Source organism: Salvia miltiorrhiza, chromosome 6, assembly GCF_028751815.1.
Source record: "Salvia miltiorrhiza cultivar Shanhuang (shh) chromosome 6, IMPLAD_Smil_shh, whole genome shotgun sequence".
NCBI lineage: Eukaryota > Viridiplantae > Streptophyta > Magnoliopsida > Lamiales > Lamiaceae > Salvia > Salvia miltiorrhiza.
The window spans coordinates 1,782,755-1,808,784 of record NC_080392.1 but is presented as its reverse complement, the minus strand read 5'-3'; the positions used below and the strand labels follow the sequence as shown (position 1 = coordinate 1,808,784).

The 26,030-nt window shown below is 39.6% G+C and overlaps 3 protein-coding genes and 1 non-coding gene across 5 annotated transcripts in view; all 4 read left to right on the top strand.

Moving 5' to 3' along the window:
* LOC130987821 (uncharacterized) overlaps positions 1-26,030 on the top strand; it is a 551,243-nt gene that overhangs the window by 241,464 nt on the left and 283,749 nt on the right. The gene's annotated exons all lie outside the window — the stretch shown is intronic.
* Positions 1,103-8,831, top strand: LOC130987796 (4-coumarate--CoA ligase-like 9). 2 transcript variants are annotated; one of them, XM_057911475.1, is made up of 6 exons: positions 1,103-2,225; positions 5,717-5,906; positions 6,000-6,145; positions 6,463-6,530; positions 8,259-8,361; positions 8,448-8,831. In XM_057911475.1, the coding sequence occupies exons 1-6, from the start codon at positions 1,194-1,196 to the stop codon at positions 8,571-8,573; spliced, it is 1,665 nt and encodes a 554-aa protein (XP_057767458.1). In that variant the 5' UTR covers positions 1,103-1,193; the 3' UTR covers positions 8,574-8,831. The 2 variants fall into 2 exon arrangements, with proteins under 2 accessions (XP_057767458.1, XP_057767459.1); XM_057911476.1 differs by having other exon boundaries at positions 1,139-2,225; positions 6,009-6,145.
* Positions 11,275-13,717, top strand: LOC130990042 (protein VACUOLELESS GAMETOPHYTES-like). Its single transcript, XM_057914243.1, has 2 exons — positions 11,275-12,223; positions 13,660-13,717. Exons 1-2 carry the CDS (start codon positions 11,454-11,456, stop codon positions 13,715-13,717), a joined length of 828 nt encoding a protein of 275 aa, XP_057770226.1. The 5' UTR covers positions 11,275-11,453.
* On the top strand, positions 24,055-24,161 carry LOC130991050 (small nucleolar RNA R71). Its single transcript, XR_009091014.1, has one exon. It is a non-coding gene; the product is annotated as a small nucleolar RNA R71 (small nucleolar RNA).

Genomic DNA, 26,030 nt, shown 5'->3' with positions numbered 1-26,030 from the left:
TCATTCATAAACCAATTACACGGTGCAACCGAATTGCACTAGAGAATGTCTCTTGAATTATTTCTCACACAGTTGAATGATGGGAGTTATTCCCTCCGTCCCGCTCCAAATGTCTCATTTCTTTTGGGCACGGAGATTAAGAAATATGTATAAAGTAGATAAAGTGGATATAAAATAGATAAAGTGGGTTGGTGGAAATTGTTTGAATATTAAGTATAGAGAGAGAGTGTATTGCCAAAAAAGGAAATGAGACATTTGGAGTGGGACAACCCAAATTAGAAAATGAGACATTTGGAGTGGGACGGAGGGAGTATAAGTTTACATCAGTACGTCATTACGTATACCATTTGTCGGCAGCAAAATCCTTTGAATTGAGACTTTTCTAAAAAAGGAAACACGTGATAATGATATTGAAGCAAAAAAAAAAAAAAAACTCCAATTATTAGTTTTATCAGTCGAGATAAGAGACTAGAGATTATATCTGCAATAAAGATCATTTCAATTGCAACACTAATAATTTTTTTATAGTAACATTCTTAAAATGATGTAACGAATCTGATAAATATAACATCTATACATTAGAAGAATGATCAAATAAAAAGCATCATTATATATTTTTTTTATTAAAAAACATCATTATTTTGTTAATTAAAATTCAATCTAGCTAGTTCAATCTAGCTAGTTCACTGTTTTAAAATTAAAATAAAACATCATTATTTTCTTTATAAAAAAAATTCTCAAACAAGGTTATGATCTTTAGGTAATACTATATCTTTTTGTGCATAAAATAATGCTTTATATATACTTGAACGGCTAAATACTCGAACTTTTTTCATTTTTTATTTTGCACCCAATTTTAAAATATGTCTATAAATACTTAAATTTTATACTCCTTTTGATTTTGCACTAAGTAAATTTTTACCCTAAATCGTGGTCGACATGCATGACACTTATCTACTTCATTGTGCACTTCTAATTTTCCTTTCAATTCGATTGTCATGTCACAAACGATGTATGGATAAAATATCATAGATCGTAACATTAGGGTTCAAATATTTAAATGTATATTTTAAAGGTGAGATGCAAATCTGGAAAATAGAAAAACTCGTGACAATAATATAGGATACATTATAATATATGAATCGCGACAATAAATACTGTGGCAACACTGTCATCATCTGAAAGGTCATTCCATGGCGGAAACAAGCTCCATCAATCCCCAAAATGGCTTCTGCCCGCAAACCAAAACATACCACAGCCTCCGCCCCGCCGTCCCTCTCCCGCCGCCGTCGCAGCACCTCTCCATCTCCCAATACGCCCTCTCCCTCCTCCACTCAACCGCCACCTCCACCACCCCCTTCCTCATCGACGCCGCCACCTCCCGCCACCTCACCTACCCCGCCTTCCTCCGCCAAGTCGCCTCCCTCTCCGCCTCCCTCAAACCCCTCCTCTCCGAAAACGACGTCGCCTTCATCCTCTCCCCGCCCTCCCTCCACGTCCCCGTCCTCTACTTCTCTCTCCTCTCTCTAGGCGTCGCCGTCTCCCCCTCCAACCCGCTCTCCTCCCCCGCCGACCTCGCCCACCAAATCCGCCTCAGCCGACCCGCCGTCGCCTTCGCCACCTCCGAAACTTCCACGAAGCTCCCGCGGATCGATACCCCCGTCATCATCCTCGATTCGCCGCGGTTTCTCTCGATGCTCGAATGCGGCGGCGACGCCGCCCCGAGCTCCTCCGCCGCCGTGGATCAGTCCTCCGCGGCGGCGATCCTCTACTCGTCCGGCACCACCGGGAGGGTGAAGGGAGTCCTGCTGACGCACCGGAATTTGATCGCGTTGGTGGCGGGGCTGTATCACAACAAGCTGGCGGAAGATGAGAAATTGGGGGAGGGGGAGGAGGAAAATGGCGGCGGCGCTGCGGTGTCGATTCTGACGGTGCCGCTGTTTCATGTCTACGGGTTCTTCATGCTGATCAGGGCGGCGGCGCTTGGGGAGAGCGTGGTGTTGATGGAGAGATTCGATTTCGTCGGAATGCTGGAGGCGGTGGAGAGGTATAAGGTTACCTACATGCCCGTGACGCCGCCGCTGGTGGTTGCGATGGCCAAGTCGGATTTGGTCGACGGGTTCGACTTGAGCTCCCTGCAGGCGTTGGGCTGCGGCGGAGCGCCGCTCGGGAAGGAAGTTTCCGAGCGGTTTCGGCAGAAATTTCCCCACGTGGAGATTTTACAGGTACGCAAAATTATTTTCTTCAAATTTTATTGTACTTTTCTGATTCACAAAACATAAGTCATAGAATGAGATCACACTTTTTTTTTTAGAGAAGATCACACACTTTTAAGGTTTATTAGGCTGTAAATACACCAACTTTTTATATTTTCTGAAATTTAACATGACTTTTATTTTTAGCCCACAAATACATGAATTTAGCATTTTTTCTGATTTTTGACATTGACAAGAAAAAATTCTAATTTACTATTAACCTGAAGGTCGATATACCATGTCATTCACTCTCTAATCAAAATAATGAATCAAATTACTCTATTCAAGTGCATATTCCGTAGTCCACGTGATGTATTCCGGCCTCCACCTCAACAATAAATAGAGTTTTTTCATGTCGATGTCAAAAATAAAAAAAATGTTAAGTTCGTGTATTTGTGGGCTAAAAATAAAAGTCATGTTAAATTTCAAAAAATATAAAAAGTTCGTGTATTTACAGGCTAATGACCCTATTTTAATAAACATAGTTGTGTTGTAAGTGGAATAATAATAATAATAATAATAATAATTGTGTTGTGATTTTATGAGTAGAAAACTGGATTATTATATGGTAGAAAGAGTAGTAAAGATAATAAGTAGTCTAAAAATAAAAATAAACTAATTTTTGTGCACTTTCGAAATGTCAAAAAATAATTACTACGAAGAAAATATATGCGAAAATTATGTAGACGAAGAAAATATATGCGAAAATTTATTAATCTATCTTTTCCATTGATAATGGCCAATTTTTCTTTTTCATTTGTAATTTTGTATCATCAATAATGGTCTGTTTTAAAAAAGGAAACTACATTTTCTCATAAAAAGTTGTGGACTCCAACATTTTTTATCACTTTTATTTTTTAATCACTTTTTTTCTTAACAGTAATGAGTACTTTTTAATTAAAGTTTATTTTATTTAATTAGAATACAATATTAATATTAATTAAGATTTATAAATCTCTAATTAGAATTGAGTTTATTTTATTAAATTGCAAATTATTTAAATCAATAATTAAATGTAGAGGGATGGATCTGATTGAACCATGCATGCAGCCGGATCCGGATGCACCCAAGACTACCTCAAATATGAATGGGATCAAATTGAAACTAATTTCCCCCTTAATAACTAAAAATCATTCAGTATCATTATCTTATCTAGGGTTGTCGATCGGTTCGGGTTCGGTTACCCGAACCCGAAATTGTCATATTTCACTAACCGTTCCCGAACCGTTTTAGGTGTTCGGTTACCCAATAACCGCTTCGGTTACCCGATTCGGTTATTTGGGTATCCGAAATACTCATTTTAAAAAATTAAAATTCAAATAATTTGTTAGATAGAGGATTTGAACCTTAGTCTCTAGAAAATACACAAAGCAACTTATCCATTATACTAAAGCTTATTCTTAAACTTTAAACATATCATAATTTTATTTTAGCTAAGACTCAATTTTTAAATAAAAAATAAATAAATTAATGAATTAATAATTAAAATATATATAATATATATATTAAATAATTTATTAAATAATTTTCGGTTATTTCGGTTAACCCGTTACGGTTATTGGGTTAACCGATACCCGAAATTTTTCTAAAAATGATACCCGAAACCGAACCGATACCCAAAAAATTCGGTTATTGGATACCCAAACCCGGAAATTTCGGTTCGGTTAACGGATTATCCAAAAACCCGATAACCAATTAGACAGCATTCTTATCTAATTGGTTGACCAATAGTTTCATGCAAACTAATATCTTCATATATTACAAATTTACAATCATGCATTTTATGATAATTATGTGAGATCTTAGATTGATTTGTAGGTGTTGATTTAATGCATTCTATGATTGATATTTATCTAGTGGGGGAAAATTATATCTGGGTTTGAAATTAGAGAGAGTGGAAATTTTACTAATTCATTAATCCAACGATCTCACAAAAAATAGCAATCTCACTGGAACCTACCCCTATACCTATATATATATATATATATATATATATATAGTATATATAATACTTATTTTAGTCATTATTATAAATCATATAGCATGAACAATGCGTATTGTTTAATCTCTATTGGAACTTCTCCTATTGAATTTATCTTATTAAGAGACATTTTGGTGCATCCGATTAAGATTAATAGTAAGTTTTAATTAAAGATTGATGAATTCTTCGATATAAATATAATGTACCATACACCCGGATATGTACACACAAGTTTCACCTCAATTTGATTCCTTCTCGAATTAATTATTCAACTTTCATGCATAAATAGCGACTGCGGTCGCTCTCATGGAAAATAGATGTATAAATTGAAAGCATGGAATAAATATTTAACACAGATCTGAACTCAAATGACAAAAATCATTAGGTACAACTACAAACCCACACGGCTTATTTATTGTTTAATTATTTAAAGGCTTACTAGATGGAGTTGTCTTCTTGTCATTTTGTGTGTTTTAGTATATATTTAATTTAATGTACTCTTTCTTCTTTGCTCGTAGCACGTGAAAGCCTTTAATTTTGACCCTTTGCTAGTGTAATTTGGAGTTATTCCTCACTTGTTTTGCCTTTTAGATTAGATGAATGGGGACACTTCATGATGTAGTAAAGTGTAGAAATTAAAAATGATGATGGAATTAATATATATATATATATATATATATATATATATATATATATTTGAAGATGAGATCAACGTATAAATGAGTTTGAAATGTCAATTAAGAGGAAACCTTATAAACTAGTTGTGTTAGTTGACACCGGTTTCTTAATCATAAACTAATACTAAGATTTTGTCTGTTATGAGAAAGTTTGGTTGTTACATGTGTGACACGTTGAGTCGGTTTTGTTACACTAGAAATATTCTATTTTACTTTTTGATGTCTCGTTATCAACGAAGCGCGCTTCCCCTTCAATCAGTAGATTGGGGATTCGAGGCATCTAGCGTGCGTGAGTTTTTTTGAAGAGGTTTGAGAAACTTTGATTATTTTGAGAGAAGAGAGACGATGAATAACTTGGATAGACGATGAGATAGAGAGAGTAGAGTTAATTGCTAATTAAATCCCATCATTTCGACTTTGTTGTAAATTATATCTAATTGTTTAAATATTTTAATAGTGTATCAATCTTTCAAATTGTAGTACAATTCGTTTTCTCCTAATCTTTTATGTGGGTTTAGAGTTTGGATTTAAAGGTCTAATGTTGAAACTCGAAACCGAATGAAAGCTTATGATGAAGCCTATTTATTGTCCGAATTGTCCTTCTTATGTACTATTGTGATTTGTGAGACGTCCAACAACTGAGTAATCGAGTCAGGAGTTGGCGATGTAATTGTAAGAAAGTTCATGATTTCCTGGTGGTTTGAGCAGTAATTGCGAACGTCCGACGATAAAATTGACAATATTGAGATGACAATCCAAATTATAACGAGACATGGAATTGATGGATGGAGTTTGTTGCACAGGGCTATGGTTTGACGGAGAGCACGGGAGGGGCGACGCGAACCATGGGGCCGGACGAGGCGAAGAGACACGGATCCGCAGGGCGGCTGTCGGAGAACATGGAAGCTAAGATTGTTGATCCGAAGAGTGGAGAGGCCTTACCTCCGCCACAACGTGGAGAGCTATGGCTACGAGGACCTTCAATTATGAAAGGTTAATTAATTGTTGCATCATTTTATATATATGGAAATAATAATTAAGTTGTTAATTTGATGTTTGAATAGTGTGATGGATATATAATGGCAGGTTATGCAGGGGATGATGCAGCAACAGCTGCAGCCTTAGATGCAGAAGGCTGGTTAAAGACTGGAGATCTTTGCTACTTTGACCAAGATGGCTTTCTTTTCATTGTTGATCGCCTTAAAGAATTGATCAAATACAAGGCCTATCAAGTGATCTTCTTCGCCTTACAAAAATATACTCCCTCCGTCCCAGCTTTTAGTATCCAACTTTCCTTTTTTGACCAATGACTTTATTAAAACCCGTGCCGTTCTCAACTGGATACCAAAAGCCAGGACGGAGGGAGTATTAACTAGAGAAACTTGTGTGAGACTGTCTGACGGATGACGAGTCAAGAATCGGGATTTTGATCCAAGTTAACGGAGCATTGGTTTCACCCGTCAGACAGTCTTATACAAGTTTCTGACTGCTTTAATTTTTAATTTAGTACTATGATGTTTCGCCTGACGAAATATGAGACGTATCGCAGGTTCCTCCGGCGGAGTTGGAACATTTGCTTCAATCAATTCCTGAAATTGTCGATGCAGCTGTGGTTCCGTAAGTGTTCTCTCATTCTTCCATGAAGTTAATCTGATTTTGAAATGAGACCTTTTAATAGAGTGAGCTTCGGCCTTGGGCGATATGGCTTAGGATCCAAAATATGTATGTTTTTTATATTTATTAATTATAACTTATAAGACTTAAACTCACATTTTAAGTTCAGTCCATAATTTTTAGGATTAATAGCATATAAATTCACGAACTTTCATCATTTTCTGATTTTTTTTCCACTATGTTTAAAATTGACAGATTTATCCCTAAAAATTCGTTCTTAATGTTTCCACGGAGTATAATTATTAATTATCCTCAAATTAAAGATAAGTTGGACATCGGAATTGCCAACATGGCGCGTAAGTCTGACGAGTGAAACAACCCTAGCCTTAACAATCGCGCCACACCTGCAAATTCAATGTCCAACTCAGCTTTAATTTTGAGATAATTGGACCACATGGGAACATTAAGAATGCATTTCCGATTAGTGGATTAATTTGCCAATTTTAAATGTCATGGGAAAACGAGAAAATGAACTAAGTTCGTGAATTTATCGACAATTAACCCTAATTTTTATATATAAGGTTCCCAAATCCGTTCCAATATTTTAAGTTTAAAAGCCAATTTTTAACAACTAATATATCTGGACTCATTTACAACCTTGTTTATATACTTGTTTGTTTTGTGTGTGTGTGTGTTATGATGTCAAACCGCTTCTTTTATAATAATTTTCTCTTTGAATCCACAAAAAATAGTTTTAGAAGGGGACGACACAAATTTTAATAAAAATAGTTGAATATATTATGAGTAGAGAAGGATCACACTTAAAAAATAGTATTTATAATGATAATTAATTGTATTGTGAGTGGAGAATGGGGCTCACCATGTGATAGATAGTTTCAAAAAATTGAAAAATGACTAATTTTGGTGGACATCCCAAAATAGCAAAAAGAACTACTCCCTCCGTCCACGAAAAAACTTCCTAGGAGGGAGTGGCACGCGTTTTAAGAAAAATATTATTGAGTGTATTAAAAGTGGAGAAAAAATTGTTGACTATTGGGAGTTGTGAAAAAGTGAAAGTAAGAGTTATTATAAGTGGTGGGGTATAGTCCAAAAATAGGTAGGAAGTTCTTTTGTGGACATCCCAAAAAGGAAAGATAGGAAGTTCTTTCGTGGACGGAGGGAGTATTTTTTGTGGACGAAGGGAGTATATGTTATTGCGATGGAGGATTTGCCTTGCTTGCTATATATGACTAATTATCTGTTGTAAATTAAAGGCTATTGGCTTCTGTCTGATTATTTTTTTATGCTTATATGATCTACTCCCTCCGTCTCATTAATAGTGGCATCCTTTTCTTTTCTGTCTATCCCATTGATAATGATCCCTTCCATAAAAGGAAACTACCTCTCTCACAAAAAGCTGTGGGCCCCACTATTATATATCACTTTTATCACTCTTCTTCTTAATTATCGTGCCCAAAAGTAGGGAGCCATACTTAATGGGACGGTTCCGTCCCATTTGTATTGGCCCCTTGCCATTTTGGGCTGTCCCAATTGTATTGGTCTCTTTCTTAAAAAAGCAAAAATAAGAACTCCTAAGTGGGCAAAAGTAAAACACTCCACCTACTTAACTCATAAATAAAGGCTTTCTTAATCTCCGTGCCCAAAAGTAAGGGGCCAATATAAATGGGACGGAGGGAGTAGTATTTAAACAATTAACCTTTTTATACGTAGGTATCCTGATGAAGAAGGCGGCGAGATTCCAATGGCCTATGTTGTGAGAAAACCGGGCAGCTCTCTCACTGCAACTCAAATTATGGATTACATTGCTAAGCAGGTACGCCCAAACTTTACTTGCAAGACATCCAAACGATGAAACCTTTCTTTTTATGTCTAGTGACGAATTATTTTTGTGGCTTGTAGGTTGCTCCTTACAAGAAAATACGACGTCTAGCTTTTATCGACTCGATTCCGAAATCTCCGGCGGGAAAGATCCTCCGGAGAGAGCTCGTTCTTCATGCTGTTTCTTTCAATTCATCAAAATTGTGATTTCTTAGGAACTCACCCCATTTCTCTCAATTTTTGATGATTATCATTTATGCATACAATAATAATTGCACATGCACGAAAAATAAATGAGCTAGTTAAATTAAAGCCAAACTTTAAGGGTGTGTTTGCTTTTTATCCCTCTAAATGAAATGATAATATAATGAGGTATAAACTTATCACTTAAAGTGAGAACCATATTTGTTATATCTTATTTGATTTGAATGATTTATCCATTCCTTATAAGGTGGTATTAAATTATACCACCCTCTTTTACGTATAAAATTATCCATTTTTCAAGGGATAAGGGGTTGCCCGAAAAATTATACAATCTGCCCGATTTTTTGTATACATCAAAGCAAACGAAGTATTCTACTCTTCTTTGCAACCGAACACACCCTAATAGTAAATGAAACTCGAGTATTATACTCTTCTTTGCAACCAAACATTGCACAAACAACTACATGTAATAAATTATTTTCTCAAAAAGAAACTCTAATTGCTTTGATTTTTTATTTTATTTTTTTGTGTGTGTGATCGGAAACTTTATTTTTGAACTATGGAAATTATTTTAGGGCCTTAAACATATATTCTTTCCAAAGAAAAATAATTTTTCTGTTTTTGGACTAATTAATTATGAAATAGGTTATGGGCTGATTTATTTTTTACTCTCCTTCAGTTTTTGACGGAACGTCGGTAACAGGAGAATTGGAGAGGCCGAGAGGGAGTATAGATGAAAGATGTACAATTCTAATGATTTAGATGGTTTAATGTTAATTAGGGTGTACATATTCTTTATATAAATCTTAGAAACAATATACTTGCATGGTCATTTTGAAGAAGGAAACACAATATTCGACCACTAATTAAAAAAATATAAAATCTGGCTATTTTTACATTTTATGACTGTTTTACCCTAAATAAGGACGAACCAGATTCGAATTTGCGCGCGAATTTTAGGCACACATGACACTAGTAGTACCATTAGTGTCATATACTCAGTGTTGTACGAATGGTACTTATGGCTATATTAGTGTCATATGAATGGTACTTATGACCATAATAGTGTTATTAGTGTCATATACCTGTATGCTGATATTATTTAGATGAGTACAGTTATATGACCATTTTGAACACTTTCCCGAAGGGTTTAGATTATTCATTTAGGGTTTAGATTCTCCATTTAGTGTGTTGCACGAATGGTACTTATGACCATATTAGTGTCATTAGTGTCATATACTTAGATTTTTTTTTCAGTTGACACATATGGCACTATTAGTGCCATATGTGCCTAACCCGCGCGCAAACCCTAATTCGACCTGAATCATGTTCGCCCTAATTAAGGGCAAAATAGTCTTTACACGTAATAAATTGTTAGATTTTGTGTTTTTTCAATTAGTGGCCAAATATTATGTTTTCTTTTTTAAAATAGCTATTTCAAAAGCTTTCTCTAAATCTTAAGTCTTAAACTATTAGTATTGCCACATATCAGTCCTCCAGGAGAATGATAGAAAATGCCACACTATAAAGCAATAGATGATCAGATTTGGGATTATAGTTGGGTTGTAATCGGACGAGTCTAAGCGGCTTTTGAAGGAGCATTGTGCCTCATTTTCCCCCCATCATGTCATTTTGGGTTTGATTGAGCCCAAAATCAGATTTCAGAATGTTCGTCTTTCTTTCTGGATGTCGATCAACATGACCACGCGTCACTAGAATTGTAGGCAGCCTCGTTGTTCCTACATTTGGTTGCACATCTGGCGGTCTCTACTCAGGTTATTCACTCCTCGGATCAGACTATCATTGCTGATTGTCTCTAGCAGTCTCATTCTTTTCGTGTGGCGATTGTTCATGGTGCCAACGATCAGGTTCTTCAACGCACATACCAAATATAAGAATCAACCAAGATTTATCATTCCTTTTCCCCATTCCTCCATTCCATTCTCGACCCCCTTATTTCATTCCATCATACTAAACATGACCTAAGGGTTTATGATTGCTTAACGTTTCAGTGTATATATTCTATATATTCCCTCTGTCCATGAAAAATGGGGCATATTTTTTGGGCACACGTTTTAATAAAATGGGTTATAATAATTACAAGGGTTCTGCCATTGTAGAATGAGTGATTGAGATTGAATTAGATGTGATTTTTTTTTTTTTTTTTGTAAATAATGGATATTTGTAAGGATAATAGATAAGGAAAATATGAGGCCATACTAAAAGGGAAAATGTCCAATTTTTTGTGGACGCCGAAAATATTAATTGTGCCCCATTTTTCGTGGACGAAAGGAGTATAATTAAATCTTAAATTCTAACCATTATTATTGTCACATATCAATCATCCATGAGTGCAATAGAAAAAACCACGCACACTATATAAAGCAATATATTATTCGGATTGGCCACGATTCTAGCTAGTAGGGTTGTAACTACAAGATCGATTTTTACATAAATAAATTTTCAATCCTAATGCTAAAGCTAGCTTATGTATTGATCCAAAGTATCAGGTTCTTTTTTTCTATAGTACGTTGATGTAAGATTCTAAATAATTATAACATCTAAAGTATCATTTCTAAATAATTTATATATAGTAGTATCTAAAGTATCATTCTTTACTTTGTGATGAAGGTAGAATTTTTAACATTTGCCCGAAATGGGAATATGACTTTGTTACTTAAACTTATGTCTGGATTACAAGATATTGATTAGAATTCTTTAGTTTTTGAAGATACTATTAGATTTCAAAACTCACTCGTGGAAGAAAAGTTGCCAGTTACCTTTTTTTTTTCTTTGTTTGTTATGGTTGTTCCGTTTTAATAAGATGTAAGAATTGTATATGTACGCATTAATACTTATTGTTAAGAGAGAAAGAAAGCAGGGATGGATGATGAGGAGATTATTCCTCACATGTTTCATGAACACCCGCTGAGCCTGATCCCCAACCTGGCCGCGGAAACTTGTTATTCTTGGAACAATTGGTGTTATGGTTGTTTCAGATTTTTTTTACCAGGAGAGGCAGCCTATGGATGCAGCCAAAAGTGTGGATTTCGTGATCTATTCCACAAAGATTGCATGGAAATGCCGAGAGAGATTCGCCATCACCTCCATCCTTCACACTCACTCACACTCACATTCACACTCACACAAGAACATGATTCTCCATACATTTTCATAAGTTCATGTGCAGTTTGTGAAGCGGTTATGCGTGGGATGTACTACGAATGTAGTGGGGGATGTGACTGGTGGATCCACTTGGGATGCGCAGGGGGTTTTGATGAAGTAGTAGTTGATGATAATCCAACAATGAAGCACACAAGCCACCCCCAACACCACCTCAAATTTTCCAAGAAAGCAATATTGTGCTGTGATGCCTGTGGTGCCACTCACAAAGGGAAGTCCTACATCTGCACCGTTTGCGACTACTGGATACACGAGAGATGCGCACTCTTGCCGGTGTCCGCGCACTTTCCTCATCATCGCCCCGACCACTCTCTCTCCCTCGCTTTTCATATTCCATATCAGTACATCCTATATAAATTGGTATGTGCTATATGCAGCGGAGCTTTGCCATTGAGACGTTGGGTCTATCATTGCCACCTTTGCAACTATGTCGTGCATACCAACTGTGCCTTCCGCTCGCCTTCTAATGCGTAATACTTCTTGCCTCATTTTTTATTTTTTCAATGCATAATTTCTTTTACCTCAAAAATTTTACACTTGACAATGAGCTTTCAATCGTGGTTTTTTTTTTTTTTGGTTTTTTTTAGAAGTATCAAATGAAGGAGACATTATAGTTATTTTTTGAGACAAGTCTTCAATTGTACTCCCTCCGTCTCATTTGTATTGGCCCCCTTGTCATTTTGGGTTGTCCCAGTTGTATTGGTCCCTTTCTTAAAATAACAAAAATAAGGGCTCCTAAGTGAACAAAAGTAATGGGACAGAAAGAGTATATGCCATCATTTGTATAAAAAGAGCGCAAAAACTTGTGGAAATACGAATGTATCCAAGTTTATAAAGAGAGTATATACTCTCTCCGTCCCCCAAAATTATGCATACCTTTCTTTTTTGGTACGTCCCCCAAAATTATGCATACCTTATTTTGGGACACTACCCCACACATAATTCTTACACTTTTACCCTTTTAACTTACACTATTTACCCACAATCTACTTAACAATACCCTCAATGTGGAACCCTTTCTCCACTATCAATACTCCAAATAAATTTTTATTAAAACCCGTTTCATGGTCAACCATGCATAATTTTGGGGGACGGATGGAGTAATATTCTACGAAATTTTCTAGTTACTTTATTTGCTTTGAAAATCATGTATATTATTATTTTGAGTTAATTATTTATAAATACACAAACTATACCCAAATTTTGGTTTTTAACCAAATCTTTTTCTTTTCTTTTTTCAAAAAATACATTAACTTCTATTTTTTTGAAATTTGACTTGAGCCCAAAGTTCGCTAGCTAATAATTTGATTGTCTTCAGTCTAATGGGTAATTCGAAGGTACCTTTGAAAAGTTCTTGATGTTATCTTTCTAGTGATACTTATATTGTTTGATTTTGGTCACTAAAAGTCTAAAAGTAGTCAGAAAATGGTATGAAATTTGATGATGTCATGAAATTTTATACATTGTATTTTTTTCCGACCACTTATGGTGGCCAAGACCCAACGCTATAAGTATCATGAGATAAGTATCATCAAGAGGTTTCCAAGGGTAACTTCAAATTGACCATTGGACTCTAGGCAATCAAGTTATTAACCACTAAATTTTTGGACTCTTATCAAATTTCGAAAGATTAAAAGTTTATGTAATTGGTTAAAAACTAAAATTTGGGTATAATTTGTGTATTTATAGGCAATTAACCCTTTATTTTTTATGACTGATGTATGAGATCTAGATAGTTTACAATAAATGTTGAACATCTTTAATTCGCTAAGAAATTACAATTTTGGTCCTGTGTTAGAAGAAGAAATTGATACACGCATCTTCTTCATTTGGCATAAATGATGGTGAACTAATTTTGTATTATCAAGATTAATATAATATATTATTTTGGTTGATTTTGTTGCAGATCTAATAATGAAAATGCAGTTGATGATGAGAAAGACATTGTTATTTGGGTAGTGTAGAAAATAGGATGACGATAAAAGAATTAATGCAGAACCGAGGCGAGATAAAATCTCTCTCCGTAAGGCAAAATTACTTCCGCTCTTGTGCTTGCGGATCTATAGTAATTGCCCTCAAGATACAACGGTATAGGGTCGATAGACGATTCCTTAGCACTAGGAGATCGTTATCCGGTCGAACGGCTCGATACTCGGGACTTGAGTATGAACACTAACTAGTATGATAGGAGATGATGTGAATGGAATGATTTGAACCACATCCTGGAGGGCCTATTTATAGTATGTAGAGGGGTGCGGTGGAAGGGTGCGTCTGTTGGGAGAAGGCCTTGACCGAACCATCACAGCCATTCGGTCAAGGGGTGCCATGACCGAACCATTGCAATGGTTCGGCCCAAGCAGCCGCCCAGCCTCATCCGTTCAGAGCCACCCGGACCTTATCCGCCATGTCATGGAACCGCCTGTGCCACGTCAGCGTCCGCTGTTCGCTAATATTTTCACCACGCCGCAAGTATACGGGTAGTTGTAATATATGGAAGCAAGGTCGTATCCCACAAGGATTAGTAGTTCAATCTAGTGATTATCCTAAGTCATTATGCTATAGCTATTTAGACTAAACAATGAGGTAATTGGTTTGATTATCTACTAATTACTTAACAAGTTCAAAGACGAATAAAAACAAGTAAGCAAAGTGGATTAATAAGATGATTAAGGCGATTTAGGGACTAGGCATCGATGATTAAGAAAAGGACTTCAATTATAACTCAATACTAATCTTGACGAACCTAATTATCTAGAGTGATCTCCCAACTGGTTTTAGCCCCCTCCCGGACGACTAAAACGGTAGATTACGGGTCATAGTTACCGTCCCCGGTCAACTTCTAACCTATAACTCCCAAAAGCACACAAAGATCGACATACTCTCACCCAACTCTCAACCTCCCGGTTATCGAATTGATATGTTTTAAACACCTTATCTATTGCAATTATCCTCTCCCGATTCAATGTGCAAATTAGAAATGCATAGAATGTGGCCAACAATCCATACAAGAAATAAATCAAGGGTTTGAAAAGATAATGTGCAAATGAACAAACAAGATTTATATTGAGCATAAATAATCAATCCATTACAATAATCATCTAGCCTAATCCCCAAATCAAAGAGAAATTTAGCCTAACATGTTCAAACACAATAAATCAAAGTTAAAGGTGTACATAATGAAAGAGAGAGTAAGAATTGACAAATCCTATTTATGAGCTTCTTCTTCCTTCTCTTCTCTTCAATGGTCTTCAATGGTAGATGGGTGTGTTAAAGGAGGCTAGGGTTTAGTGTGTGGAGTGTTGGGGAAGATGAGTGATGGAGAAGAAGAATAATGAGAGAAAAAGGGGGAAAATGGGGTTTAAGGGCTGAAAAACGCGACTCCACTCTTTTCCCGCGGTCATGGCCCGCGCCCGTGGTGCTCAAACGTGGGCAAAACTCAGGGAACCCGCGGTCCCGCCCCGCGGCCGCGGGTGGTGACCGTGGGGGGGACCCGCGGTCCCAGCCCGCGGCCGCGGGTGGTGACCGCGGTACACCCCTGGACTTGAGCACTTAGCCCGCGGTCCCACCCCGCGGCCGCGGGTGGTGACCGCGGGCGATACCTTCCCCACGACGCGTGACTGCGGCCGCGGCCTCTGTGCGCGGCTGACTTTGTCGGCCCCGTTCTCCCTCGTCCGAGCTCCGATTCGGGCGCCGTTCACGCTCATGGATTCCTCTCGAGACGTACTTCAATCCTATGCTCTCACAATTCTCCAATCAACTCTTGATTTGCCCTGAAAATACTCAAAAACTATACCAAGCAATCAAAACTTCATAAATACTCAAAATTGGGATACAAACACATATATGCAATCAATTCATGGGGAAAAATGACAACAATTCGTGTGATATTGAGGTATGAAATCCATGTTTGTCAACCCTCCAAACTTAAAGCGTTGTTTGTCCCCAAACGACAAAAAGAAAGAAATAAAAGTAAACAAACATGTAAGCATGAATTGATGTCATTTCAAGGGCTTCAATTTTTTCAAAATATTTCACTAGTGTATCACAAGTAGATATGCATTTCAAGAAGTCACAAGTGATAGTAAGTTCAACATTATAGCCTCCAAGTTTGAATCCTCACAAGGTGGATGTTTCAATGGTGCACTCAACTCTCAAGTGTTTAGAATGGATGTGTTTGCACTCAACTTGAAACAATGCATGCAATCTACCATAAGCTTGCCATTTATCCTAACTCTTTATACTTCAATGTGTTATAAATAAAGATCAAAAAGGGCTTTCCTTGGGTTGTAATGAGGGTTCTTTGGTAAGGTGAGTAGTTTTTAGGCAAAGTGACTCATCCCACGATCAAATAATCATAATGAACAAATCGACTTCACTATTTCTCTTATCAAACATAAACCACAATCCCTGCATTTCATCCTTAGTGATATCTATCATGGCCATGATTCAAAAGGCAAATCACTCCCCTTTATGCTCTTTTATTCACATTCATTTTCATTTCTTTTTCATTTTGAGCTCATAGGGGACTAGTGATTTTCACTTAATCAAAGCTTGATAAGCACTTTCAATCATTTCCCAAACTTTTCTTCATCAAAGCAACCACCAACACTCTAGGTTCTACCCCTTTATTATTGGTTATTCAAAGAAAGGCTACAAGGCACAAAAGGGGTAAACTAGGATCATATGAGAATTTGGACACAATTTGAGTTAAGTGGCTAACAAAGATGGCCTTAAATCACTTCAATATTAACAACACATCTACTTTTATTTTCAAGAGAGGACTCATGGCAAGTTCTAGAGATCAACACACATGCTCAAATGATTTACACTCAAGAACAAAATGAGATTGTAAATGTATGACAATCAAAGGCTCAATTCTCACAAGCTCATTTCTTTTTCAAGTTCTTGGAGGTGCAACATTTAGCTCATCATCACAAGTTCAAACTCTTCATGCAAAATCAACAAGTGATACATAACAATTTCTTTTCAAAAACACAATCATATCATAAGCCCAATAACAAACAAATCATCCTCACAAAATTTGTTACAATTATCCCAACAAAAATCAAAACATCAAAAAGTCTTTCAATTATTCAAAACATAACAAAAACACAACATGCAAAAACACAAGATAAACGAGACAACTAATCCATCTTCCCCCTCCCCCCAAACTTATTTCACACAAAGTGGAAATAAGGATGGAGGAAAAGAGAAGGATAAGTTGGCTCGGACTCACAATGGTACGGGCACGACTACGGTGGCGGGAAGGGGCCATGGAAGGCATGGAAGTGGCGCATGTGCTCTTCATAGCGGCGCCGCTCATCCTCTTGGTATTGCAAAAAGGCTGCATATTGCCTTCTTTGCTCTTCTTGGATTGCATCAAAGCGGGCCATGTTTGCGGCTTGGAAGGAGTCAAAGCGGCCCATCATCCTATCCTCAAATCCGACACCCCCTCCTGGATACGCCGGGGGTGGTTGAGGTATCTCACCACCTGGTTCATATGCTTGCTCTTCCTCCTCGCCCTCGGGGGCGTGTTGTTGTGCATGTGCGTCTTGGAGGTGAGCAATGGTGGCGGCAAAGTGGGCGGGCTGACGCATGCCTAGGTTAGCGGCCTCCCCGGGGCCCATGATGGTGGTAAGGGCCGGATTGGGCAATGGGAAGTACACATTGCCGTTGTCGCCCTTGAGGATCCACAAAAGCCGTCTCCCGGAGGCGAGAAAGTGTTGTTGCACTAGGCAACGTTGGTCGAGGAGGATGTCACGGGAGATGGGGTCTTCTTGAATAGCCACCCCAAGATGTGTCGCTATAGGGGTGATCATGCCTCCAATACATATTTTGCCCCCTCTTGTGTGAGCTTGAGATTCGAATTGGTCGGCCAAAAGACACCCAAGAGATAAGGAGATGTTGGTGAGGGCGCCTTGAATGAGTAAGAGCTCATTCGACCGACAAAAGCCCACATTCTCCCGACCAAGGAAAGTGAACCCGAAGGCCCGTTGGGTAAGGCGGATAACCGGGTTGCGCAATGACGCTGCCTTTGATCGCCGGGAGTCATAGCCTGCAATCTCCTCCACGCCTCGAAAGTGACATCGTTCCCACATACGGGTGGGATTGAACTCTAACCCACCGGCGTATGCTCCTCCTTGGGGGCAACCCAAAATCTCGTCCAACTCATCAATAGTTAGCTCTCGGGGCTCATTCCCGAGTTGGAAAGAGATTCTTGATGGAGCTCCGTTGGACTTGATGAGCTGGAATGTGGAGAGGAACTCAAGAGTGAGCCCTCGGTATGCTAACCATCCCCCAGTGATTACTCGCCGCCATCCGCCTCTATCCGCCAAAGACCAAATGTCTTCGGCTATTCCCATGGCCTCGATAGTTTCCGAGCAAATATACCGGCATTGCCGGTGGGGAATGGCACAAAGTTGCTCCCAACGTTCGCGGGAGTCCGGAGTAGGAAGTCGAATCCCATAGAATTGAGGAGTGTGCCGAGTGATAGTCACCTCATCGGCACGGGAGGTACTGGCCTTCCCCTTTTCTTTGCCCTTTGTTACACGTGGTGCCATAGCAAAATGTGCCTACAAAACCAAGTGTGAGTCTTTATTTGACACAACAAACGACAACAACAAGATACTAGAAAACAACTTAACTAAGCAAATTAGCCCGGGAAACGGGCGAATTCTTATTCTAAAAGCACATAAATTTATCACACCATCACAATGCATCTCACAACAACACATAGCATCAAAATCAAGCCCACAATCACCAAAATCTCCCCCCCAAACTTAGACATTTATCTACACCCAACACAAGCAAATTCTTAAGCAATAATGTCAATTAAGCATAAATTCACCGATTAAATTGCAATTAAATGAAAGACCCATCATCCTAGACATGCATAGAAGCAATTAAAATCATCAATTCAACAATGTAGCACAATGTAGGAAAAATCCTAATTTTGAGCCCTAATTGCATATAAACATGTAGAATGCAAAATATCACAAAATAATCGGTAAAAATCTTCTAAATCATGCTTAGAATGTAAAAATGAAGGAATGAGAGCAAGTAAAACATACCTTGTAGTTGGATTTGGAAGTGAAAGTGAGGAGGAAGAGTGTGTAATTTCGTGGGTGGTGTGAAATGAGAGTGAAAGGTGAGGAAAAAGGGTGAAAAAGGGTTAAAAACCCGAGTCAACGCAGGTCAACGCGGGGCCAGGAGGCCCGCGGTCCCGCCCGCGGCCGCGGGTGGTGACCGCGGGACATCCCTGGATCAGCGCGTTTCGCCCGCGGTCCCACCCCGCGGCCGCGGGTGGTGACCGCGGGCTCCCTGGGAGTCCTCATCTCTGAAAAATTCAATTTTTATGCGTTTTTCTCTCAATTTTTTTTTTTTTTTTTTTTTTAAGATAAAGGGAATTAAACTCACAAACAAAAGAAATCACACACATATAAAAATATATACATAGATGAATATATAATACCTATGTATATGTGTGTTTATTGAACTTGCAAAAATTAAAGATACCTTGTTGGGGTGCCTCCCAACTAGCGCTTAGTTTAACGTCGTGAGCTCGACGTCTTCATGATGGTGTCATGTCTTTGGTTCGGCGAGAATGATGACGGACACTTTCTCTCGTGGCTCGGCTCGAAAGTATGCCTTAATGCGTTGGCCATTCACCACAAAAGTGCGTCCATCGTTGCCCTTCAATTCAATAGCTCCATTGGGGGAGACCTTGTTGATGAGGAATGGGCCCGACCATTTGGACTTGAGCTTTCCCGGAAAGAGTGAAAGGCGGGAATTGAAGAGAAGGACCTCATCCCCGGGTGCAAATTCCCGTTTGTGGATCATCCTATCATGAAACCTCTTGGTCCTCTCTTTGTAGAGGCTTGAGCTTGCAAATGCCTCACTTCGAAATTCATCCAACTCATTGAGTTGAAAGACTCTAGCTTGGCCGGCCTTCTTGAAATCAAAATTGAGCTTCTTGACCGCCCAATATGCCCTGTGCTCTAACTCTACGGGGAGATGACATGACTTCCCGTATACAAGTTGGTATGGTGACATGCCAAGCGGTGTCTTGTACGCCGTTCGATATGCCCAAAGTGCGTCATCAAGCAAGAGAGACCAATCCTTCCGGCTCCCATTCACCGTCTTCTCTAGCACTTGTTTAATCTCCCGGTTTGCCAACTCGGTTTGACCATTGGCTTGGGGATGATAAGCCGTTGTCACTCTATGCTTCACCCCGTACTTTTTGAGAAGTCCTTCCATCCACTTGTTGCAAAAGTGGGATCCTCCATCGCTTATCAAGGCCCTTGGAATTCCATGCCTTGTCAAAATATTCTTTTGAAGGAACTTGATCACTACTTTGGAGTCATTGGTTTGAGTAGGAATTGCTTCCACCCATCTTGAAACATACTCCACGGCCAACAAAATGTATTGGAAGCCGAAAGACATTGGGAATGGGCCCATAAAGTCTATGCCCCATACGTCAAAGAGCTCAACTTCAATCACATTGTTAAGGGGCATCTCGTGCTTCTTTGATATTCCTCCCATTCTTTGGCATTGATCACAACTCAAAATAAATGAGTGGCAATCCTTGAAAATAGTTGGCCAATAGAAGCCACTTTGAAGCACCTTAAAAGCGGTTCGGTTGGTGCCAAAGTGCCCTCCACTAGGGGAAGAATGACACTCCCTCATGATAGCTCCCCATTCCTCTTCGGGTACACACCGCCGGATGATGGTGTCGGCACATCGTCGATACAAGAACGGCTCATCCCATAAGAAGAATTTCACATCATGAAAGAATTTTTTTCTTTGGTAACGATTCAACTCGGGTGGTGGATGAATGCCGGATGCAAGATAGTTGACGTAGTCCGCATACCATGGGGTGTGGGTCTTGACTTGCAAGATTTGCTCATCGGGAAAATTCTCATTGATGGGCACATCGGCATTTTCCCCTTCCACGGGATTCTCAAGTCTTGAAAGGTGATCCGCCACAACATTTTCACATCCTCTCCTATCTCGGATTTCAATATTAAACTCTTGAAGGAGGAGGATCCACCTTATCAACCTCGGCTTGGTATCTTTCTTCTCAAATAAATACCGGATGGCCGCATGGTCGGTGTGAACAATAGATTTTGTGCCAATGAGGTAGGAGCGGAATTTGTCGAAGGCATACACAACCGCCAAAAGTTCCTTTTCAGTGACGGTGTAGTTTGATTGAGCCTTATCTAGAGTCCTACTAGCGTAGTAGATGACTCTAAATAGCTTGTCTTTCTTTTGCCCCAACACGGCCCCGACGGCGATGTCGCTTGCGTCACACATGAGCTCAAACGGTTGTGACCAATCCGGTGTGATCAAGATGGGAGCACTCACTAAAGCCTTTTTGAGTTTCTCAAAGGCCACCAAACAATCTTCATCAAAGTTGAACTTTGCATCTTTTTCAAGAAGGTGACATAAGGGTTTGGTGATCTTTGAGAAATCTTGGATGAATCTTCGATAAAACCCGGCATGTCCAAGGAAGCTTCTCACGGCTTTCTCATTGGATGGTGGTGGAAGCTTCTCAATGGCCACTATCTTTGCTCGATCCACCTCCAATCCGGCTTTGGAGACCTTGTGTCCAAGCACAATTCCATCCCTAACCATAAAATGACATTTTTCCCAATTCAATACAAGGTTAGTTTCCTCACACCTTTGCAACACAATAGATAGATTATGGAGACAATGATCAAAAGAATTGCCAAAGATAGAAAAGTCATCCATAAAAACTTCCATTACATTTTCAATTAAATCATGGAAAATGGCCATCATGCATCGTTGAAAAGTAGCGGGGGCATTGCAAAGACCAAATGGAATGCGTCTATAAGCAAAAATGCCATAAGGACAAGTGAAAGCGGTCTTTTCTTGGTCCTCCGGGGCAATCATGATTTGATTATACCCGGAGTACCCATCAAGAAAACAATAAAATTCATACCCCGCCAACCTATCAAGCATTTGGTCAATAAAAGGAAGAGGAAAGTGATCTTTTCGAGTAGCTGTGTTCAACATCCTATAGTCAATACACATCCTCCATCCATTTACTAACCTAGTTGCAATTAGCTCATTATGCTCATCTTTTATGACGGTTATCCCCCCCTTTTTAGCAACAACTTGAGTGGGACTAACCCACTCACTATCCGAAATAGCAAAAATAATTCCCGCATCTAGCAATTTGAGAACTTCTTTTCTTACTACTTCTTGCATAATAGGGTTTAACCGTCTTTGGCCTTGCCTCCTAGGTTTAAAATCATCTTCCATCAAAATCCTATGCATGCAAATGGATGGGCTAATCCCTTTTAAATCGGAAATTGACCATCCTATAGCGGACCTATACTTCCTCAAAACATTTAGCAATTGATCAAGCTCATGAGGAGAAAGGTAGGATGATACAATTACCGGATACGCCTCATCCTCACCAAGGAAGGCGTATTTCAAGTGTTCGGGGAGAGGTTTTAACTCCAAGCTGGGAGTCTTCTTCTCCACTCCTTCATCTTTCGGCTCTCCATTTCTCAAGTCCAAGAAACATGCCTCTCCTTGTGAAATTTTCTGCACAAAGTTCATTTCATTAGCCTCAATAAATAAGTTAGAAGCATTAAACTCATCATTATCAACAAAAGAGAATAGAGGGTTTAGGAGGCAAGTGTCCATTGGATTGTTGTAGGTGTGGTACTCCTCCATGTTGATACAAGACTCTATCACTTGCATCATCTTGCATTCACCAACCCTCTTTTCTTCTTCCTCCTTGTACTTGAGAGCCTTGTGGATTGAAAATGTGAAGCTCTCGTCATTCACTCTAAGGGTGAGTTCGCCCTTAGCAACATCAATGAGGGCTCTCCCCGTTGCCAAGAAAGGGCGCCCAAGAATTAAAGGTACATCTTTGTCTTCCACCATGTCCAAAACAACAAAGTCCACCGGGAAGATGAAATTGTTGACTTTCACGAGGACATCTTCTACTATCCCCTTTGGATAAGAAACGGAACGATCCGCCATTTGAAGGGCAATTGTTGTTGGCTTGATGGTGCCAATCTCTAGCTTATTGAAGATTGAGAGCGGCATCAAATTTATACTTGCTCCCAAATCACACAAAGCTTTCCCAAAGCGATCATTCCCAATATCACAAGGGATTGTGAAGCTCCCGGGGTCCTTGATCTTGGTGGGGATTTTTCTTTGGAGAACGGCACTACATTCTTCGGTTAGATTGACCGTCTCATTCTCTCCCATCTTCCTCTTGTTTGATATGACCTCCTTTAGGAACTTTGCATAGGAGGGCATTTGTTTCAAAGCTTCAATAAGTGGAATGTTGATGTGCACCTTTCGAAAAATCTCAAGAAACTTGGAGAATTCATTCTCCACATTCTTCTTTTGATGTCTTTGAGGAAAAGGGATTGGTGGGCAATAAGGTGGTGGAGCCACGTACACCTCCTTCTTCTTTCCTCTATCTCCTTGTTCCTTGGAAGGGTTGCCATCTCCAACTTCAACCACAACACCACTTCTATCTTCTTCGTCGGGCATCTTGGGCTCTTCATATGTTGTCCCACTCCTTAGAGCAATGGCCTTGCAATGCTCCTTGGGATTCACGATTGTGTTGCTTGGGAATTGCCCTTGTTGGCGTTGATTGTTTATAGACTCGGCAATTTGTCCCACTTGTATCTCAAGCATTTTCAATTGCTTGGCTTGAGCCTCTAACTTCTCATCCGTTCTTGTCATGTGAGCTTGAGTCGTGGTCATGAACTTCATCAATATTTCTTCAAGGTTGAGCTTCTTCTCTTCCTTGATCATGCCATGGCTCACTGCAAATCCGGGCGGTGGTTGCAAGAAATTGTTTGGATTGCTATAGGAGAGGTTAGGGTGGCGGTTAGGTTGGAATCCTTGAGTGTATTGCCCTTGCCCTTGGTAGCCACCTTGTTGTTGGGGCCGGAAGTTCGCATAGCCTCGGTTGTTGTTGTTGTTGATGTAGTTCACATCCTCGAAGCTAGTTTGTTCTTCAACCACGGGCTCTACCCTTGACATTGATATATCATCAATCTTGCTATTCATGGCGGTCAATTGAGCCGTCAAAAGAGCTATCGGATCCGAGCTTGTTGTAGCCGCCACCTTCTTCAAGATGATCCTCTCCGTTGGGAATTGATGGCAATTGGTGGCCAAGTTCTCTATGATGTGAGCAGCCTCCGCGTGGCTTTTCTCCAACAATGCTCCATTGGCCGATGCATTCATGTCTCTTTGCATCTCACCACTACACCCGGTGTAGAATACACAAATGATTGTGTTTTGATCTAAACCATGGTTAGGGCACTTCCTTAGCATCTCTTTGAATCTCTCCCAAGCTTCGTAGAAGGATTCTCCATCAAATTGGTGAAATTGGACTATGTCCTTCTTCATCTTCATGGTTCTACCCGGAGGGTAGAACTTGTTGAGAAACTTTTTAGCCATGTTCTCCCATGTAGTGATAGAACCACCCTCTAAAGATTGGTACCATGTCTTGGCCATGCCCCTTAGCGAAAAGGGGAAGAGTCGAAGTCGAATGGCATCCTCCGGGACTCCATTCATCTTGATGGTGCCGCATATCTCCAAGAAGTTTCCAAGATGTCCATTCGGGTCATCTTGGGAAAGACCGGCGAATTGGTTTTGTTGTACCATATTTATGAGGGCCGGCTTGAGCTCAAAATTGGTGGCGTTGATTCTCGGGGCATGCACTCCTCCTTGTTGGACAATGGGTTGGAACATATTGCTAATAGGTGGTGGTGGTGGTGCATTCCTTTGAGCCTCTTGCTCATTGATTCGCCCTTGCATAGCCTCTAGTTGCCTTTGAAGTTGGAGGATCAATTCTTGATTTTCCGCCATGTTTCCCTCCAACTCTCTATCTCTTCTTGTTCTTGCTTTGTTGTGTCGGCAAAAAGCTTCAACCTCAAGGTCTATAGGTATAAGAGGTGCACCTTTTGACCTTGTATTCATACACTACCTATCAACCAACAAGAACAAAGAGTCAAATCACAATCTTAAAATAGAAAACAAAAGTTAAAGCAAGTAAAATGTCTAAAGTAGTTTAGCACAATGAAGCAAAATATCACAAGCAAAGAAACTAAACTAATCCCCGGCAACGGCGCCAAAAACTTGTTCGCTAATATTTTCACCACGCCGCAAGTATACGGGTAGTTGTAATATATGGAAGCAAGGTCGTATCCCACAAGGATTAGTAGTTCAATCTAGTGATTATCCTAAGTCATTATGCTATAGCTATTTAGACTAAACAATGAGGTAATTGGTTTGATTATCTACTAATTACTTAACAAGTTCAAAGACGAATAAAAACAAGTAAGCAAAGTGGATTAATAAGATGATTAAGGCGATTTAGGGACTAGGCATCGATGATTAAGAAAAGGACTTCAATTATAACTCAATACTAATCTTGACGAACCTAATTATCTAGAGTGATCTCCCAACTGGTTTTAGCCCCCTCCCGGACGACTAAAACGGTAGATTACGGGTCATAGTTACCGTCCCCGGTCAACTTCTAACCTATAACTCCCAAAAGCACACAAAGATCGACATACTCTCACCCAACTCTCAACCTCCCGGTTATCGAATTGATATGTTTTAAACACCTTATCTATTGCAATTATCCTCTCCCGATTCAATGTGCAAATTAGAAATGCATAGAATGTGGCCAACAATCCATACAAGAAATAAATCAAGGGTTTGAAAAGATAATGTGCAAATGAACAAACAAGATTTATATTGAGCATAAATAATCAATCCATTACAATAATCATCTAGCCTAATCCCCAAATCAAAGAGAAATTTAGCCTAACATGTTCAAACACAATAAATCAAAGTTAAAGGTGTACATAATGAAAGAGAGAGTAAGAATTGACAAATCCTATTTATGAGCTTCTTCTTCCTTCTCTTCTCTTCAATGGTCTTCAATGGTAGATGGGTGTGTTAAAGGAGGCTAGGGTTTAGTGTGTGGAGTGTTGGGGAAGATGAGTGATGGAGAAGAAGAATAATGAGAGAAAAAGGGGGAAAATGGGGTTTAAGGGCTGAAAAACGCGACTCCGCTCTTTTCCCGCGGTCATGGCCCGCGCCCGTGGTGCTCAAACGTGGGCAAAACTCAGGGAACCCGCGGTCCCGCCCCGCGGCCGCGGGTGGTGACCGTGGGGGGGACCCGCGGTCCCGCCCCGCGGCCGCGGGTGGTGACCGCGGTACACCCCTGGACTTGAGCACTTAGCCCGCGGTCCCACCCCGCGGCCGCGG